This window comes from Plectropomus leopardus, chromosome 11 (genome assembly GCF_026936395.1).
Source record: "Plectropomus leopardus strain MGB_pleo_1.0 chromosome 11, ASM2693639v1, whole genome shotgun sequence".
Lineage (NCBI taxonomy): Eukaryota > Metazoa > Chordata > Actinopteri > Perciformes > Serranidae > Plectropomus > Plectropomus leopardus.
The window spans coordinates 18489691-18508518 of NC_142186.1; the positions used below are offsets into that span (position 1 = coordinate 18489691).

Consider the following 18828-nt stretch of genomic DNA (forward strand, 5'->3'; position numbering starts at 1 on the left):
ATTTCCAATGCAGCAGCGACCATGACAGGCATCGCCGCTGCTTCTTTCTTCTCCAACGCTTGCAGATTCGGGGGGTGCGGACTCCACTTCGACTCTCTGGCCGAGCTCATCGTGCACATCGAGGATAACCACATCGGTAAGAGCCGAAGAGTAACGAGCAGCCGCACTCAGCAATGGCCGAGGTTTGCAGCTAGCAGAAGTGGCTAAGTTAGCAAGCTAGCAAGTTACTTCCTGCGTCCTGACAACCCTGTTGCTAGGTGTGGTGGCTGTTGATGTTTGTATGTTGATATTACAGTTCATGGTCACCACCTGCATCTATGTGTCGACGATGTATCCGATTAGACAGCTGCAACACACACAGAGCCGCACTGGGTCACCAACAGGGGGACAGTTTCTTTACGTGCCGTCGGGTCGCTCGTGCAAGATTATTGCAGCGCGAGGCCCGCGCGCAGAGCTGCATCGGAAGCGTCGTGAGTTAACTTGCAGCCTACATGAGCCAATGAAGATTTACTGATTACTTATCAGCGTTTTTAATCCGCCTGACACTTTAGTGCAGTTTAATTATTCACTGGGATTAAGGATGGACTTCTAAAACCAAGTCAGTATCGAACATTTGTTATCTGTTTTTATAACTTTAAATAAGTGTTACGATTCCACACTTTATTATGTAGTTTAGGATAGGCGATTTCATATTATATGCACAGTGTATTCACATATATTTGTCTATGTCATATTTCAAAATCAGTGTTGGTATTTGTGTGATAATGTCATGCAGGTTGTGAAATCTGCATTAGCATTTTCAAACATATAAACAAAAAAATGAAAAACAAGATATTTTAAATTATTTATTTATCCGTTTATTTATTATTATAGCTTTTTCGACCACGGGTACAAACAACTTTTTAAAATAAGGTAAAATATCAACATTTAGTTTCTCATATACTCATATTTATGACATGCTAAGTCATTAGAATTATAATCAGTCAGTCATTTTCTGTAACCGCTTGTCCTCATAAGGGTCGCGGGGGGCTTGAGCCTATCCCAGCTGTCACTGGGCGAGAGGCGGGGTAATAATAATAATACTACTAATAATAAAAGTTCCATAGTCATTCATGGATAATTTTCCATTTGTACATATACTATATAACCCATGGTACTTTGAACCACATTTGGTGTTTGTCATTTCATATTCTGTAAGTTGGACATCATCAGGTGCTGAATTGGTTTCAGAAAAAGAATAGCCAGCAATCATGTTCAGCCTTAGATTTTTTTCAGTCCACTTATTGAAGGAGACCAGCTATGAGTCATGTACATTTGCTTGAAAGGCCAAAAGCTGCAGCATTCATTTTTTTAAAAAAACAATCACCCTTGAGAACATATGATGCCATCAGTCATGATCAGAAGCCCACAAAATATAGCTCATATAAAGCTTCCTTCAAACAACTTTGTATAATTAATTATTTGTCACTTTTTTAAAGCAGTTGTTCAGGTCATGTGGTTTGAAAGGATAGGCCACACCAAATCTCAGCACCTGAAAACGTAAAAAAAAGTGCCTTTAAAGACACAGTTGTGTCATTGGCTTGAATCAATTATTGCAGACTCCAGCAGTTTATTAGAGAATGTGTTGCCATGGTGATGTAAATGTTTGGACTTTGACTTTGCTTTGTGACTGGGAGTATAAACAGGTGTACCACAGTTCGATAAATGATAGTTTTATTGTGCTTATATTCTATTGTATTTATACATATCCAATCCCAGAGTGTTGGTTCACAGCACACCTGCACCAGCTCATAACCAGCTTAACATTACTATCAGTGCACACTAAATATACACTCACATGGTGCCTTCCTTACTGCATTTCAAGTCCCACCACAATGAACAGCGCCACCTGTAGTTCATGTGGGTCATGACAATAACAAAAACTCCCTGTGTTTGCAGAATGGGAAATCAAAGATGACACTATGGATCAAGCAAAGAAAACATTTATTTGTCTTAGCCACTTGAGGATCATGACATGATACATTTTTCTTAATAGTGAAATTTCAGACTTTTGTTAAAGTTTTTTTGTGCAGCAACTAATGGCAAAATCTAAACTGAGCCCATTTAATTAGATCACCATTAGCTTGTGTGTTGAATGAAGTAATCTAAAATTTGCTCTTTAGAAAAATACATAGGTGTGTGAAATGCAGTCATTATCTGTAAACTATTTATGTGCTTACAAAGCACTTTTTATTGGTCTAAGTCACCCCTTTATACAGGGGAAAAGTTATAGTTTTATTTACTTTAGTAATATGTAAAAAAAAAAAAAAAAAAAAGTATGGTATGGTACTAACTATATATTATATATGAGAACTTAATCTTTTTTGTGTAGTGTCACAAGACTCTTTTTATGCTATTATTTATTTATTTATTTTTTAATCCCTATATATAGAAATTTGCATGTCACTGTATTATTTATTTATTGTGTAGTTTGGATTTTAGTCCATACCATTTTGCTACATCAGTGTATTTATTAGAAGTGCATATAAGTGCTTAACAAAAGGTCAAAAACTACAAATTAATTTACTTCTACCTTGCATATACTTTATATTCTATTATATAGTCTGGACATTAAGTCTCTGTGATGTGCTAAAGCATTTATATGTTAGGCTGAGTCTACAAAGTGAATTCCCCTTCCTCACAGTTTGACACCCTTTTAGTCCCTACATCTGTTTCCTAATCTAATATTTCAGACTCTTATTATTAAAGCTGACAAGGCCCAGCTGTCTCTGTTGTTCTTGTTTGTTGCTTGACTGGCTTTAATATCCTCTGCCCTCCGATTGTGTGCTGTGCATGTGTCCGAGGTGTTAGCCTCAGAAAAAAATGGTTCCAAATGACTTATTGGGGAATAATGAGGCAATTAGTTGGCTCAGAGTGGAAAAACTTTGCTGCCCCCCCTCCTTTGTCCGCTGGCCTGTGCCCACTCTGAGAAGTGCGAAATCTTGCGCGTTGTGCCAAGTGCCTGTGAAGCATAATTACAGAGAGAGTGCTTGATTTGGCCTGTCTTCCTCCTCATCTGGTGGCCTGCTGCTTAAAGCACATTCTCCTTTATAATTAGGCGCCTGGAAAACAAGCACACATTCTTGTCCCCATTTTCCCCAGCCGGCCTGCTGCTCGGCTCTGTGAACAAGAGGTGGCGCTGCTCTGCTGTGGGTTGAGAGGCCTTTCCTGAGACGCCTGGTCTGTGCAGTAAAAGCTTATGGTGGACATTATTGGCCAAAACTTACTTGCTGGGCTCATTTAACGACACAGTGTGATGTGTCATACAGTAACCAGCTCAATGAAAACATATTGAAAATGATCAACGGTAAATTATTTATAGAGATAATTGACAATTTAAGGAAAACTTCTTATACGTGGATATATTAAAAGCCTTCCAGAAAAGTTATCTACCCATACATCAGTATTTGACGATTATTACAGTAACAGAAATATAAGAGCTCAAGGACTTCATTGTTCATAGCTAATATACAGATTAAAAGCTCCATGGTATAAGAAAAAAATACATACAGCTATGTGGAGAAAGGTCACGTTTTCCCTTAAAAAATGACGTTTTAATCTCAAAAAACAAATATGAAATACAATTTGAATATAGAATAATTTCCATTCCACATCAATTTTGAAAAATTTCAAAATGGATCTTGTATTGTTAGTCCATCATTGTGACAGCAGATTTAAGTAAATAAAAAGAGTATTGGGTGGCCCACTTAGACCTGTGAACAAATGCAGCTAACTTTAAGAGAGCATATGCTAATGAGCCCCAGAAAACAGCAGTAAGACCAGAGGACAGTTTTAACACCAAATCTAAGAGTCATGTTAAGACTGAAAGATATTCTCAGTGGTCTGGTATACTATTAAAACTGCACTCACTAAGGCAGTGAAATGTTTACTTTGTCACAGAGCGACCAGGCCACTGTAGACCAGAAGCAAATAGTGACCGTGTTATTTAGACCTGTGTGAGTGTGTGTGTGTGTGCGCTGCAGTTGCCTGGCACACTGATGGCCCTTAGTGTCTAGGCTTAGTAACAATGAGTCTGTTTGTTGCCAATTCTCGCTGGACGCTCATTTAGTAGATTTTTGGTATGCACCCCCAAAAATCTGCACGGAAGTAATAAATTTGGGAAGCAGTTACTAGTTCCCTGATCTGTGCACCTGGTGGGCCTAATTACATTTCCCCATCCCCAGACACCAGTGCTCCTGTTCCTGTGCGGTGACTGCGACACGAGGGGCTCCTGTGCCTGATAAAACATTCTTCATAGATGATGTACGACCTGTGTTGACATCACACAACATGGGTGTGTAGTTTTAACGCTGAACAAATGTGATATTTTTGCTAAAATCTGTTGCTTTTTTATGAAAGTTTGTGGATCATGTCAAACACAAGATATTGTGTCAAATACTGCAGATATGAAATTTCATCCTGTACCACAGCAACATGAATTAGACTGTAAAAGTCAAATTGAACTGAAAACATTTTTTTTTTTTCATGAATTGTTTTGCAATCAACTCTTGATTTAAAAGTCTAGTGTGTCCCTGAAATTCTCTGACTTTTATAAATAAGTATGGTCATGAGAGCTGATAGTCCAACTATTGTAACTATTATGGAATTAAGCATGGATGGATTACTGAACAGGCCTACGGGGCACAGGCCTAGGGGCTCAAAATGTAAGGGACCCATGCCTGCAAATATCACTCAGATTTACACGATCAGATTTACGACTCAAAATGACCACCGAGAAATGCAAAACAATCACAAGGAGACAAAAATGACTACAAAGCAACACAAAACAACTAGAAAAATACAAAATTTCCTTAAAGAGGCCCAAAGGACTACAAAAAGATACACAACAATAAAGAGACGCAAGCCATTAAGAAGTCTGTTTGTCCTGCTCCTTTGTAGGGAAGGTGGTGAGGCCCTTTGTATATCTGTACCCAGGGCCCCATGTCTTATAATCTGCCCATGTGTCACTTTGCTTTTCCAGCTTTCCAAATATGAAGGTTTAAGAATACTGAGTACCTTCACTTTATACATGAACACTGTCATATTTAAAGATGGCAAATGCTGAAAAACAGTCTAAAAATACTGTATTGAAAAATGCATATTAGGAATTTTGTTAATTCCTAAGCAAAATTGGCAAACATTCACCAGTTACAGCTCTCCCATTGTATCGATTTGCTGCTAGTTTTGGTTTTACGTCATTGTAAACTGAATATTTGCTGGCACCCATTAGCTCACCTGGTAGAGCGGGCGACCCATGTACAGAGGGTGGGTCCTCGCCGCAGTGTCCGCAGGTTCAATTGCCCTTCGCTGCACGTCATCCCCTCTCTCTCCCCCTCTCACGCTTAACCTGTCCTATACAAGAAGGGCGAAAGCCAAAAAATAATTTAAAAAAAGAAACTGAATATTTGGACTGTTGGTCAGACAAAACAATTTATTGAGAACATAATTGCCAGATTGTTTATAAATGAAAATTGTCATTACTTGCCGCTCTAATGAATATCACAAATCCAACTACCACATGTCTGCAATATGCAGCAATAAATGTGTGTATATTTGTAGGTTTCCCCTTGTGTTTGCCCATGTGCTTGTGCAAACATGTCTTTGTATAGATGTGTGTGTACAACTTAGTGCACATGAATGGTTAAGTTGCTGTCTGTGCTCAATGTATCTATACCCATGTTTTTTTTCAGTAATCTGCAAAAGCAGCTTGCACATGGAGCTTGACTCCGTTTCATTTCCTCCTCAGAGGTCACATCGTAATGAATTACCTGTGCCACTACTCCTGGTAATGTCCCCTGCTGCTCACAGCCGCCATAAACATGTCACCATAATGCTCACCACTCTGCTCTACCCCACAGCGCATTTGGCCATGAGGGTGGATGGGAGAGCCAGACACTGGTTGAAATGAGAGAGGGAGCTGTGCGTCTGGTGTGTGTGTGTGTGTGTGTGTGTGTGTGTGTGTGTGTGTGTGTGTGTGTGTGTGTGTGTGTGTGTGTGTGTGTGTGTGTGTGTGTGTGTGTGTGTGTGTGAGAGAGAGAGAGAGTGTGTGAGTGAGTGAGGGTCGCGGAGGGCGTTATGAGAGGGCAGCAGGCGTCACTTCCCCTGTTGCCCTAGGAAGGTTGTTTTGTGATCGTCTCTTGGTTTCCTGTTATAGGCCATCGTAGGGGCCCTAATGAGAACATGTTATTGCATCATGTTTTCTGCACTCATACACAGCAACCAATGACTCAGTCAATACACATGCTTCACACACAAACAACAGGCATAGTCAATGTTTCAAAAGAAAGTAAGGTTTGTGTGCACTGTTGCATTAAGCGGGTTTGATAAAATGAGAACTAAGGCATATTAGTGTTGGTTTTTTTGCCTTTTAATTAGGATTTTATTAGGGTTGTATTAGGGTTTTGATTTTTTTTTTGTGAAATAACCAAAGAAACACATTTTAAAAATCTTAAAAAATTGAATTACTTTATTTTTAGACTTGGGGCAAATCAGCAGCTTTATTTTATTTTATCCTGATTTTTCTCTTCACTTTGCCAAGAGACAACTGCAATTTTCAGAAAATGGAATTTGCTGAAAGTAGAAACCTTTTGCTTTAGATTTGCTTGAGTACAGAAATGTTGAAACAGAGTTGGGCAGCAAAAAATATTAATTGTTTCATTGTTGATAAATTATTTTTTATTAATCATTTAGATGCTCTGTCAAATATCAGAAAAATGGGGAAAAATATTGATCAGTTTTTCTCAAAACCCAAGATAATGTCCTTAAATGTCTTGTTTTGTCTACAACCCAAAGATATTCAGTCTACTCTCACAGAGGAGCAAAGAAATGAGAAAATATTAATATTGAAAGATTAATTATTAGTTTAATTCATTAGTTGTTGTAGCTGCATATGTTTTAAATCTATCCTTGTCTAGCCTTTTCTTCTTTATCCCAGACCTGACCTCACTTGTTCATAAACAATCACTGGGGCTTATAGGAGTTGAACGTTTGTCTCTGTAATTAATGATGATGAATAAATGCCCTTTTTGTTTCCTAGTAGGCTTCTAACAGTCGGCCACCAAGGTGGACCACCTGTGTAGTTTGATTAGAGGGGTTCTCATCTCTACTTGAGGCGCCTTCGTCCTGGTCCTTGACTGCTGGTGGCCCCAAAAGAATAGCAAAGGCTATGGGGGAACTGGCCCCTGCAGGCCTCCCTTGCCCCAGTCCCCACCTGAGGTGTGTGTGATTTACAGTGTGTGGGAACAGATTGATCCACTGCTGTTTGAGCAGTCTGTGAGCAGGCTGCCATTCCACTCCTTGAGTCTCATTAGGGATCTTAGGAGGGATTTCTTGTGCACTCACGCACATACATACCAACACAGCACTCAGAAAAGTCTTTGCACTGCCTCCGGCTTTTGGCAGGGGACTAGTGCCGTTATGAATGTGTCCGTCCTACTCTGTGTTTCCATGAGAGAGAGTAGAGAGAGGTGTGCTGTCCTTCTCACTGGGGATAAAGCCACTGTTAATGAAACACTTGCTTACGACTGAGGCCTTGAGAGAACCCTCCTTAGCCTTAAGCACTGAGGTTTAAGCTGTTCTTACAGCCTACCTGCCAGTGTCATAAAACTCTGCCACTATTTTATCGTCAACCAAGCAGCTTGGCTGTAACCACTGAGTGGATGATGCCCTGCGTCTTTCATCACCATGTCTACTTTTCAGTAAGACTGACATTGGTTTGTTGACTTAGATTCCTGTTAGACCTCTAAAATGCGTTCTTTCCCACATATACTTAAATGTGGTTTGGGTTGAGTTTTACTGGTCAACATCAACTTTCACCTTCATGACAGAATTAAGCCAATCGCTGTTTAAAAGGAGAGTGCACTCTGTGCTGTTTCCTTTATTGATGGTTTTCTCTGTGTGTGTTTGTCTGTACTTTCAATTTATAGACCATATTAGTATTCTTATAAAGAGTTTTAGCTTTTGTCAACATTAATAGATGTCTCATTATCGCTTCTAGATGTCAAAATGAGCATTCGTGATAAGCTCCATGCAAAGAGAAGTTGAATTCACTTTAAACTATTTTGAGAGCTCATTTTGAGTCAGAAATTAACAGTCACGGTTACTGAATTTTAAAATGTCAGAACTGAAATGTCAGAACATAAACAAATATCCAATTTGCATTTTATGCAAAACATTTGTCTGGACATTTCCAGTTGGTGACAATCCCTGACTTAACAATACTTTTTTGGATACCTAATATTAAAGAACATGAACATATGTTTTTACCAAATACTTTTTCCCCCCATTTAACAAAATAGATACAAACTTTTTAATAGTAGAACTTTACTTAAACAAAATAATGTCTAAAATAAGCAAAGTTTCCTGTTTTAGTTCAGGAAGTTTGAAATAAAATGAATAGTAAACAAGACTTAATATAACCATACATTTAATACCAGGGTATTAAGATCTTCAATACCATCAAAAATATAGATCCTCCTCTTTCTGTCAAACTGATATGGAGATGCTGTATCGAGGCAATATGTTGTAGTTCTCAGTTTATGCCATCAGAGGGCAGTCGCTACTCATGAAACAGGCAGCTGAGCTGAGAAGAATAGCAACTCTGAGTGGTGGTGATAACGTTACAGGAATGATAAAAAATACCTCTGGCCTTGTTAGAATGAACAATTGTCATAAACAATGGAGATGATATGTTGAATATAATGATGTCGTTAATAAGTCATCTCAAGATAAATAGGTCATAAGTATTTAAATATAGCAATATTTTTGGAAGTAGGGTAATTACAATAGAAATAAATCAGCGATTTACATGCTACAATGACTTCTCTCACCAAAAGGTCAGCTTTTGGATTGTTTTTTTTTGTTGTTGTTTGTTTGTTTGTTGGTTTTTATTAAAAAAAAATACTGCCAAATACCCTATACCCTGGTGAAAAGTCCAGAAGGTATGAAAAAATAGAGACTGCCCAAGCCTATAACCCAGCCCTAGTAGTCCCCCTTCGGCTACATCTTATGAGTTTGGAGTCAAATTTCTGTCCCATTAAGCAAAAAAAGTACATCATCTCATTATGAAATCCCATGTATATCAGAGAGCACCACCAGAGTCTGATCTCCTGTCCTTTGGAACAATATATTCCTGTCCAGCAGACATTTAATGGAAATCTGTTTTAGGTGTTTTGTTCCAAACAAACCAACAGGAGGAAAAGCCCAACATTGTGGAGGCAATAACTGAGTATGACTCAGTGTTTTATTACAACCCCACAAAGGTGTTGCTTTTCCCTTTAACCAAGACAACTTTAATTATACTGTTTCCATATGTTTTCTGTTGCCATAGTCATTTTAAAATTATATCATAGAGGACTGCAGACTTTTGTTTCTTCCTTGCTGAATATGCAGATTTTATTAAAGCTGCACTGTAGTCACTGTGCAGTGCAAAAGCATAATTTGAAAGTTTAATGTTACAAATAGCCTTAGGTGTAAGTGTTGTGCATAAATGAGCATGTGGATGGAAACAAGCAGTAGATTTAACCACATGGGGGTGGCAGTCTTTCACAGCTCTGTCAGAGGCAGACAGGGAGGCTCAGCTGGTAAGTGGTAGACACTGTTGTTTTATGGGGCATCTCTCTTCTCCCACATGGATGGCAGTGGGAAGAGCGTTTGAAGTCAGGCCCGCTTCACCTCAGGGTGTGGAGATTGGCTATTGTTGTACATTTAGCACCGCTGAGCAAGATGAATGTCTGGAGCACAGCATGGGAAAACACAGTATGTGTCAAGTGTGGTCATGTATAAGCAATGTGGCGTCTGCCGAGCAGCTTTTCAAAAACGACCATGGACATTCAACAGAGAAGAATACGTTACTTTCTTTTTGTGTTTAAATTAAAGTAACAGTGTAGCAGAATATGGCTTAAAGTAGACTGGACTCTGCATTTTACCAACAGTCAAGTGGCATAATCATGCAATAAAGAGCACACAAGGCAATTAAATCAACTACCAGGAAAAACAAGCATACATAGGTCAAGATGACATAAGTTGAAAAATCAGCATCTGCTTGGAAACTGTGGCGTTTCTCCAGCAATACTTTAGACTTAACAGTGACTGAAGTCTAGACAGTGGTGCATGACATCATGTTCAAACTAATTGTACTGCACGTTGCACAATATCCTGCATTTTGATTAAGTCTTTATTTGTCAAGTCAGCTGAGCATGTATGCTTTTAGACAGCTCAACTCTTCGCACTGAGGTGCTCACATTCACAACTGAGATGCACCCAGATCAGCAAGAGTCTGTCTGCCACAGATACCCCTTTTTTATAAGTTTGCAGTGGTTGCATTAATAGTTTCCATGCTTGTTTGTGGATAAAAATAAATATATTTGTAATAATGGAACAAAAGCTTGTAGATAATCTATGCAATTTGCCATCTTGCTATTACTTTATTCCACTGTGCATTATGCCTCACCTTCCCATACCTATGAACAGATACACAATGGGGCCTCATGAGGTCAGATTTTGATCAGCCATAAAGATACAAAGTAGCCTCCGACAGTCAAAAGTAAGCAATGTATCAGTAGTTTATGTCTCGGAACCCATCGGCTATGACGAAAAGCAGCTGGGGGCAAAGCCAAATATCTTCTGTGCATTGATCAATTTGGCTAATCTCCACAGGATATTAATGCAGATACATTTTTAAAAAAAAATAGTATAAAGCTAAATTATTATCAGAAGATTAGTTCAGAGATTGCTGTGCTTTCCACCTACATACATTATGCAGAATATGTTTATAGAGATTAGAGAAGGTATGGTACTATCATGTTTTGGTAATCTGATGCAAGAGTTTTGAAAAGGCTCCACTAGAGTCCAAAAGTCTTCTGAGTATTGATTTTGTGTATTTGCTGAAAAGTTTGCAGGGATGATGTTTCCTTTGTGTCAGTGTGTTTTCATGCTGATGACACAGTTATAACATCCAAAATAAAACCTGGATTTTAGTTGAAGCCCCTTTGAAAGTCAGTAAAGTCAATGTACACCATCCCTGCACCTTTCATCTCTGTCTGGGCGGTGCAAGAACCTTGAAGGCATGGTGGTACACTTCACTAAAAACAAGTGGCAGAATTAGTAGGTGGGAAGATAGTTAAGAATCCTTGTCACTGTACCAGTAACTTCTGGTTGGTCGGGATGTTTGTTTGAAAATGGATTGGATTGTGCAAACCTCTGCCAGTGAAGCAAACACTGCCGTGCAGGGGAAACTGGTCATTCCAAACAGAGAGGAAAACAAAAAACTGCAACATGAATAATAAAAAAAAAAAAAAGCACACTGCTTTTCTCAATATTGCCTTAAATGATAAAATTTAACCCTTCTATGTCTCTTTCACCTGCTCAGACACAGACCCCCGTCTTCTGGAGAAGCAGGAGCAGCAGCAGCCGACATATGTTGCCCTCAGTTACATCAACAGGTAAATAAAGAAAATAGTTTGTTTTTTTCAGTCATAAGTAAATCTGCTTCATAAATCTGACTTAATTATGACATTGATGTTATTAGTCTTGGGCCTCGTAAAGATTTAGCTTCAAAAGACCTCTGCATCAGTGAGTATTACTGCTGCTGTGAGCTCCTATGAGGTTCTACAAGGAGTTTCAAATGTCATCTGTTGGATTGCTTAGATGAGTTGCTTGGTAGCTGTTTTGTTTTTTTATTGCTTTAGATTCATCACAGTCGTCTTTGATATGGTGGTTGAATAGCGGTTTTAAAAGTCTTATGCAACAAGAGACGGGATACAAGAAGGTCTGCCGCTGTCTCCCTGCCTCCACAAACACATCTTGATGTGGTTATCGCTTAATTTGTTAATTCCACTTTTGCTTTAACAATGTCTATGTTAACATTTCATTTTTATGATGTGCATTTACCAAAGACTTTACTATCCACCATAAACCCAGTGTAAGTTTTTTTTGATGGGAATGGAGCCAGTTATATGTTTTTCTCCCCAAACATGTGTTCTACAGTAGCAAATCTTCAATAGCAGAACTTAGTAAACATCGGGACAGTCTCACAGTAACAAAAAGCTCATTGTACATTGAAGAGCATGACCATCTTTTCCTAGTTTGCAAATCCTGACTGGTTTTATATCCCTCAATTCCAGGTTCATGACAGATGCTGCACGGCGAGAGCATGAGACCCTGAAAAAGAAGGTGCAGCCCAAGTTGTCTCTGTCTCTGACAGGCAGCCTGTCCCGCAGCAATGTGTCCACTCCTCCTCGCCACACCAGTGGAAATCTCACCCCTCCAGTCACCCCACCCATCACCCCTTCCTCCTCCTTCCGCAGCAATACACCTACAGGTACATAACAATCCTTAAAGAGCATGTCCATCATTTTGCGTTTTGTTTGTTTTTCGTGGTTCATCTGTCATTTTGTGTCCTCCCACTGGTTTTCCTTTTGCATTCCAGTAAAAACATTATGTATGTGTTTTAGCATCATAGTGGTATTCTCCCAACCTCTAAAAATGTTTTCCCTGACCTGACATAGGTTTCTGCTTGATGACAGTGAAACACATAAATCCCCTAGCCTGCTTTATGCGCCTTTAGTGACTGAGCCAAGCCTTCTTTGAGAAGTGTTATCGATCTTCCAAATTAGCTGTATTTCTTTAATTCCCTGACCAGCACAAAAGCTAAGCAAAGAACTGCTGTGGACGCCACAATAGCTTGCATCTGAAAGTCTCACAATGACACAAACTAACTAACTGATAGAGGCATACATCATGCAACCCCACCTCAAAAAAATCTATCCCTTTCAGTTATTGGTCCTCTAATTTACATCACTGCTTTTTGCTAACACTTGAGTGGGTGTTTTGATTTGAAAAACCCAGAAAAGAACGTCCTTTAACATGCTCACCTCTCTAGTCAGATGCCGAATGTGTCTGCTGGCAGTAAAATACAAGTTATCTATTGTTTACCAAGCAAGCAGCAGAGCGGTGTAGCAGTTATGGAGACTGACATTCGACCAGGAGGTCTGTTTTCAAGACACTTTAAAGACAAGCATTCATCCTGCTAAAGTATCTTAATATCTGCCAGTTTAGATGATGCTCTTATGAAGGAGGGCAATGATGCAAAGGCTAAATGTCCGCTTCAGAGAAAAATTAAGAATCACAAAAGCCTTATCACATAAAAGATCATATAAGATGAAACAGATGGCTCAGTCACTGTGAAAGGCAGAGAGAAAGCAGCTCTAACAGCCAAAGCGTACTGGAAAAAAGCTTGTTAAATTTTTACCCTTTATTCATTCAGGAGATACAATATGAATTGTCAGTTGGAATGGCTTTAATGGCATATTAAAATTGAAATGAAATGATTGTTTGTCACTTGTGGAATATTCCTCATCCCACTTGTGTGATATTTTAGTGTAATAATTGTTGGTAAGATCTCAATGTTTCCCATTACGTGGCTGATGAACAGGTAATACTCCAGTTAATAATCCTTTGTGTTAAAGATTCAGCAGTATAGTTTAGGAGATTATTTTAAATAAAACTCATGTTCAAAGAAGGACAGGCAGCTTTCATAATCTAGGTGATTAGTCTAATTCATTTGCTCGACAGGGGGCCCTGGGGTTTCTGCAGACAGCAAAGGCATGATACACCAACACGTTCTCATCCCAACTCGTCAAATACTGCCCCTTTGTCAGCGGACCTTGGCATATGCATGTGACATGCTAGGAACCCTCCTAAATCAGTTTTGGTTGTTATGGGTTGGCATGTTGATTTATGCATGTTATATGCACTATTCAGTTCGCTATAGATGTGAGCCTAATGTGAATACGAGTCAAGGGCTTTTTCTGATCAAAGATTTCACTTTCTCCACGTTTATCTCCTCAACTGACAACTATAGAAGAATGGTCTGAATAATATAAAACAACCAAAATCTTTTCAGATGGAGGTCCTTAAAGCGAAATCTTATCCAATTAACCCAGTGTGTGTTCATTTAGGGTTCATTGACACGAAAAGGTTGAGAACCACTGGTCTAATTCATTTGAGTGTACATTACATAACAGAAAAATGTTTTGGTGCTTTCCCCTTCAATGTTTTCCCATGTACTCATGTACTTGTTTTGTAGAGTATGCTGTCCTAAATGTTTTGTCTTGTTTTTAGCTCTTGTGGTTTTTTAGATTGTCTTCTGGCATAACATCTGTAATTAATCGATAAAACAAATTTCAGATCCCAAGACCTTTTGAAAATGCAAACATTCTTTCCCACGATTGGCATATTTCAGTCTTTCCGGAAACTTGAGCACTGTGAGCACTGCAACACACAAAGCAGAGATTACGGGAACACTGCCCCAAAGCGCATGTTGAGAACGGTCCACGCTTGTGAGCCTGAATTCTCAAAGGCCGGCATTTCATCACCACGGATTAGTCATGCAGTGTCCATAAATCAGAGCTCCAGTTTGTATGATCCTATGTCTTGTCATAACGCTCTGAGTCAACCCCTGTTTGATTTTCTGTGTTTCACCCTCCCACAGGTAGCGAGTGTGATGAGGAGGAGGTAGACTTTGAGGAGTCTGACAGTGATGAGTCATGGACGACAGAGAGCGCCATCAGCTCCGAGTCCATCCTCAGTTCTATGTGCATGAATGGAGCAGACGAGAAGCCTTTTGCTTGCCCTGTGCCAGGTTGTAAAAAGAGATACAAGGTAGGTTTCACCCAGCATCTCTTCTGAAAATACACACTATAGATTAAACATAAGGTAATGGTGTAAAAAATCTTTAACATGCCCAAAGAGAGCCCAAATAAAAATCAGATATTTGTGAGGTATGTTTTTTGTCTTTGCTCATGCATAATTAAATTGGATTCCCTGCTACTGACAATGGAAAATCAGATCTTAGTTGAGCATTAAAGCTTGTCAACATAGATGCATACATCTAGTCCACTTCAGTGATGTGGAGTTTTACAGGATTTTCCGTTCACATCTGGTATGTGTGGTTGGGATAAATTATGTGCAGCTTGAGAAAATTGCATTGCTGACGTGAGTGACAGGGTTATGGGCGATGACTTAGTCTGAGGCAGCAGGCAGAATTAGGCATCTGTTTAAGGGCAGAACAAGATTGAAGAACACATTTTATTTCTTCTCTCTATAGCCTACTGTCAACATGCATCCACTTTTTTATTCATGTTAGACATAGTTGTTGGATCACAGTTAGCTAATTGAAACAGTTGCTCACAGAACTGATGGGCACACAGGATACAGTTTATCATTAAACATAAGTTAAAAGATAATGAGAAAATTTGGCAACCTTTAGTTTCTCATCTTGCAGAAGTAACAGAATCTTAACTGCAGTCTGGGGTGGGATTGGTGATAGGAAAGATAAGGGCAGAGCGTTTTTCTTTGATATGCAGGCAAGAACTTTTTATAGGTAATGTTAAAAGTGAAAGCATTATTGGCATTGTTTATTTTATTTTTCCATGGTTTTAATCACTTAATGTGTCGTTCTTATTACTTTTATTTTATTATTGTTTTATTTTATTAATTATTTTTATTTTTATTTTTATTTTATTTCATTAATTTTATGTTTTTAAGTGTGTTCTTCTGTGGTCCGTTTACATTATGTTCACTTATATGTTAAAAAAAAAAATATATATATATATATATATATATATATATATATATATAAGCAATACCATGCTTTATTATCTTTGAGAGTGATGCTTCACAATTAAAACATTTGAAACAAGTGTAACTAAATGTGAAGTGATGGTTGAGTGTCATATTCTTTGCTTCATTATTACAGAATGTGAACGGTATTAAGTATCACGCCAAGAACGGCCACCGAACCCAGATAAGGGTGCGCAAACCCTTCAAGTGCCGGTGTGGGAAGAGCTACAAAACGTCTCAGGGTCTCCGCCACCACACCATCAACTTCCACCCACCCATCTCTACTGACATCATCCGCAAGATGCAGCAGTAGAGACCGAGTGAGTGACCAGCACTCTCCCTCAGGCCACTTCCCGACCATCTGAGCACCACCATCACCAGCAATGGCTGTTTCTCATTCCTCCCCGTTCACACCCTCCATCCTTTAACCTGGCCCCCTTCTCTCTCTTTTATCCCACTTTGCTATGACACTATTTTTGATTGCATGGTATAAATGTGTTATTATTCATCCTTAACTTTTATTATGAATGTTGAATCTTAATGTAGTTCACAGTTTTGTATTTTTGCACATTTAAGCTATCATTTATCTATCAGACTTTATTTAGTTTTGACATATGGTGCTTGTTGATGATGAGGGCTAGTTGTAGACTAGAGATTGGTCACACCAAGTCACGAGTAGCCTTACATGTACAGTAGGGCATCCTACTTTCAAGGCAGTGGAAAGTCAGAGGAAACTCGGGAAAGATATTGATTTTCTTTTGTTTTTTAAAGGAAAGAAGATCAATTACCTTGCATCTGTTGCATAAATGCAACAGAGGCAAGTGAAAACAATCAGAATGTGTGTGGTATAATGTTCTCTATCAGATTTAATGTTAATAATCAGTTGTTTCACTCAGTTACTTTTCCTTTCATATCACAAGTATTCCAAGCCTTTTTTCATCTGTTTTACTGCAAACACTTGTGTGTGAGCACCAAAGGATGATCTCAGGTGACGTTTGCAAGCATTTCAGCACCACAATCCTGCCCAAGTTTTCTGATAGTATTTCTGCTGTTCAGTGGGATCATGGGAACTCTGTGTGTCATAGTTGCCTAATGTTCCCGGTCACTTTCCTTAAGGACTTAAGCAGTTTTCCTTGCTGTTTTTACAGTAAGGGATTGAAGCACTTTTTGTAACAAGTTGCCAACATATATAAGCATTTTCTTTGCCAATATCTCGTTTCTGGTGTGTGTACAGTGGTTACCAAAACGAGGCAAAAGGCCTTCTGAGCTGAAGTTTGCAAGTTCTACATTGCTCCAAGGGATGATGTATGCCAAACCTCCAGTGTTTCCAGTATTGTGAGATTTCTGTATGTACAGTAGTTGCCTTGAATTGTAAACCATTCCAATCAGTACAGGTCTTTGTATAGCTTTGTTTTAACAGTTTAGACAAATTCAGCTGAATGCAGATATTACACAGACAGCTCAGTGCAGACTGTCTGCTGTTTACCGACTCCTCGGTCTAATGAAACCATGTGATTGTGTTTGTTATGGATAGAAGAAAGTTGGGTCCATGTATTTAGCACATTTATGTTGGGCTGTTAGGTAAACACATGCGGCTCCCATCGTGACATAAAAATATGTCAGATGACAGTATGTAAAACCTAATCCCTGAACTAATGAACTGCAAATCATTGAAGGGGAACACCACCTAAATCAAGAATTCCAATATGTTATTTCCATGGCTGAGGAAAGTTCAATCAATATTTGTGAACATGGGCTAATCTCTCTTAAAGCCAGGAACCAGAGAAGTCTCAAACTAATGATGTTGGCAAGTATAAAGTCCAGAGCTGCTCCATAGATGATGAATAGGAGCCAGATTTTTATGGACCCACACAAAGTTTGTGTTTTATTCACAAATGAGCCTCATGCTGTGGTAGTGTTCTCAGCTTTGAAACAGAAAATGTACCCGTATAGACCGAATCACAGTGATGTCACACTGACAACAACGACTTCCAAGTAGAACACTGGAAAATTATTTTAATTGCGAAGATTTAAGACATCAGCAAACGTGTTTATGTTTTTTGTTATTTTCAGCTGTAACTAACATTTGAAGAGAGAGAGTTAAACATGGTGGTCAGACATATCTGATGTTTCTTCTGTGCTTATTGCTATCTTTGATAAACCAAATGTACTACACAGGAGCTAAGCAATTTATCGCTGTAGACGGGAGCCTCAGCAAAACACATTTTAGCCACCTAAAAAAATCACCATCAGTTGAAGTGTATACCATCGCTTTACCTCACAAAATAACTAATCAAAGCCATGCCAGACCAGTAACTCCAGTGTTCTGCTAAATAAAATGACTGTTTTATCAGTTAAGTCTGGTGGCTTTGATACAACAACTTTAGTACACTATTGGAAAGGGCTGTCTGACAGCAAGGTAAAGCGATGAAAATATTCTAAATATAGCATACACTTAATCTCATATTGGGTTCTTTTGGTAAGTGTTTTTTTTTTTGGGTGGAAGGCAGCATTTGCTCTTTTATTTTAGGCACATAATGTTAGGGTTTCTACCCAGACGTTATGTAAAATAAACATTGTGTTTCGGTCTATACTCAGAACATTCCCCCAGGTGCTCTCAGTGCCATTGATATCATATTTCATCATTCATTGTTAATGGAGCAGCTCCACGCTTTTTACTCCATGACATTACATATTTGAGTTTTAACACCATAGTTTGGGATTGGGGTGAGAGTGGTGCATGTTAAATGATATTTTTGGACTGTGTTAGACCATAACATGTATGAATTCCCCTTTAAATGCCACAAGATGGGGGACTTTTCAACTTTGAGCCATTATAGTAAACATCTTCACTGCATGGATGTTAATGTAAAGGAACTACGGTCCAACTGAAAATTGTGACAGTATTGTACTGCCAATACAGAGGGAAGTCTTTGATATAGTGTACAGTGAATGTATTGTTATGTGTCAAGTGCATTAAATTATATTTTCATATGTTTCTGGAATTTAAAAACAAAACAAAAAAACAATAGTATAATGTGTATGAAAAGGCAACACCAGAGGTTGTTTGGAGAAACTAATGGTGATGTACTGTATTTCTTCAAAAAGCTGCTTCATGTAAACTTTTATTACATTTAGAATAAAAATTCCTCTGATGTGTGCCTAAGG

General features: G+C 38.7%; 1 protein-coding gene across 1 annotated transcript; it reads left to right on the forward strand.

Annotated features, from left to right (window-relative positions):
- Nucleotides 1-2: 2 nt before the first annotated feature.
- jazf1b (JAZF zinc finger 1b) lies at nucleotides 3-18826 on the forward strand. The gene is made up of 5 exons (XM_042489779.2): nucleotides 3-136; nucleotides 11408-11480; nucleotides 12162-12358; nucleotides 14531-14700; nucleotides 15797-18826. Exons 1-5 carry the CDS (start codon nucleotides 22-24, stop codon nucleotides 15971-15973), a joined length of 732 nt encoding a protein of 243 aa, XP_042345713.1. The 5' UTR covers nucleotides 3-21; the 3' UTR covers nucleotides 15974-18826.
- The last annotated feature ends 2 nt before the right edge of the window (nucleotides 18827-18828 follow it).

Bases quoted from the DNA above. Each gene is read 5' to 3' on its own strand.
- jazf1b (XM_042489779.2), top strand. From the start codon at position 22: ATGACAGGCATCGCCGCTGCTTCTTTCTTCTCCAACGCTTGCAGATTC. The intron at 137-11,407 runs GTAAGAGCCGAA...TCACCTGCTCAG, and splicing joins CATCGAGGATAACCACATCG to ACACAGACCCCCGTCTTCTG. The intron at 14,701-15,796 runs GTAGGTTTCACC...TCATTATTACAG, and splicing joins GTTGTAAAAAGAGATACAAG to AATGTGAACGGTATTAAGTA.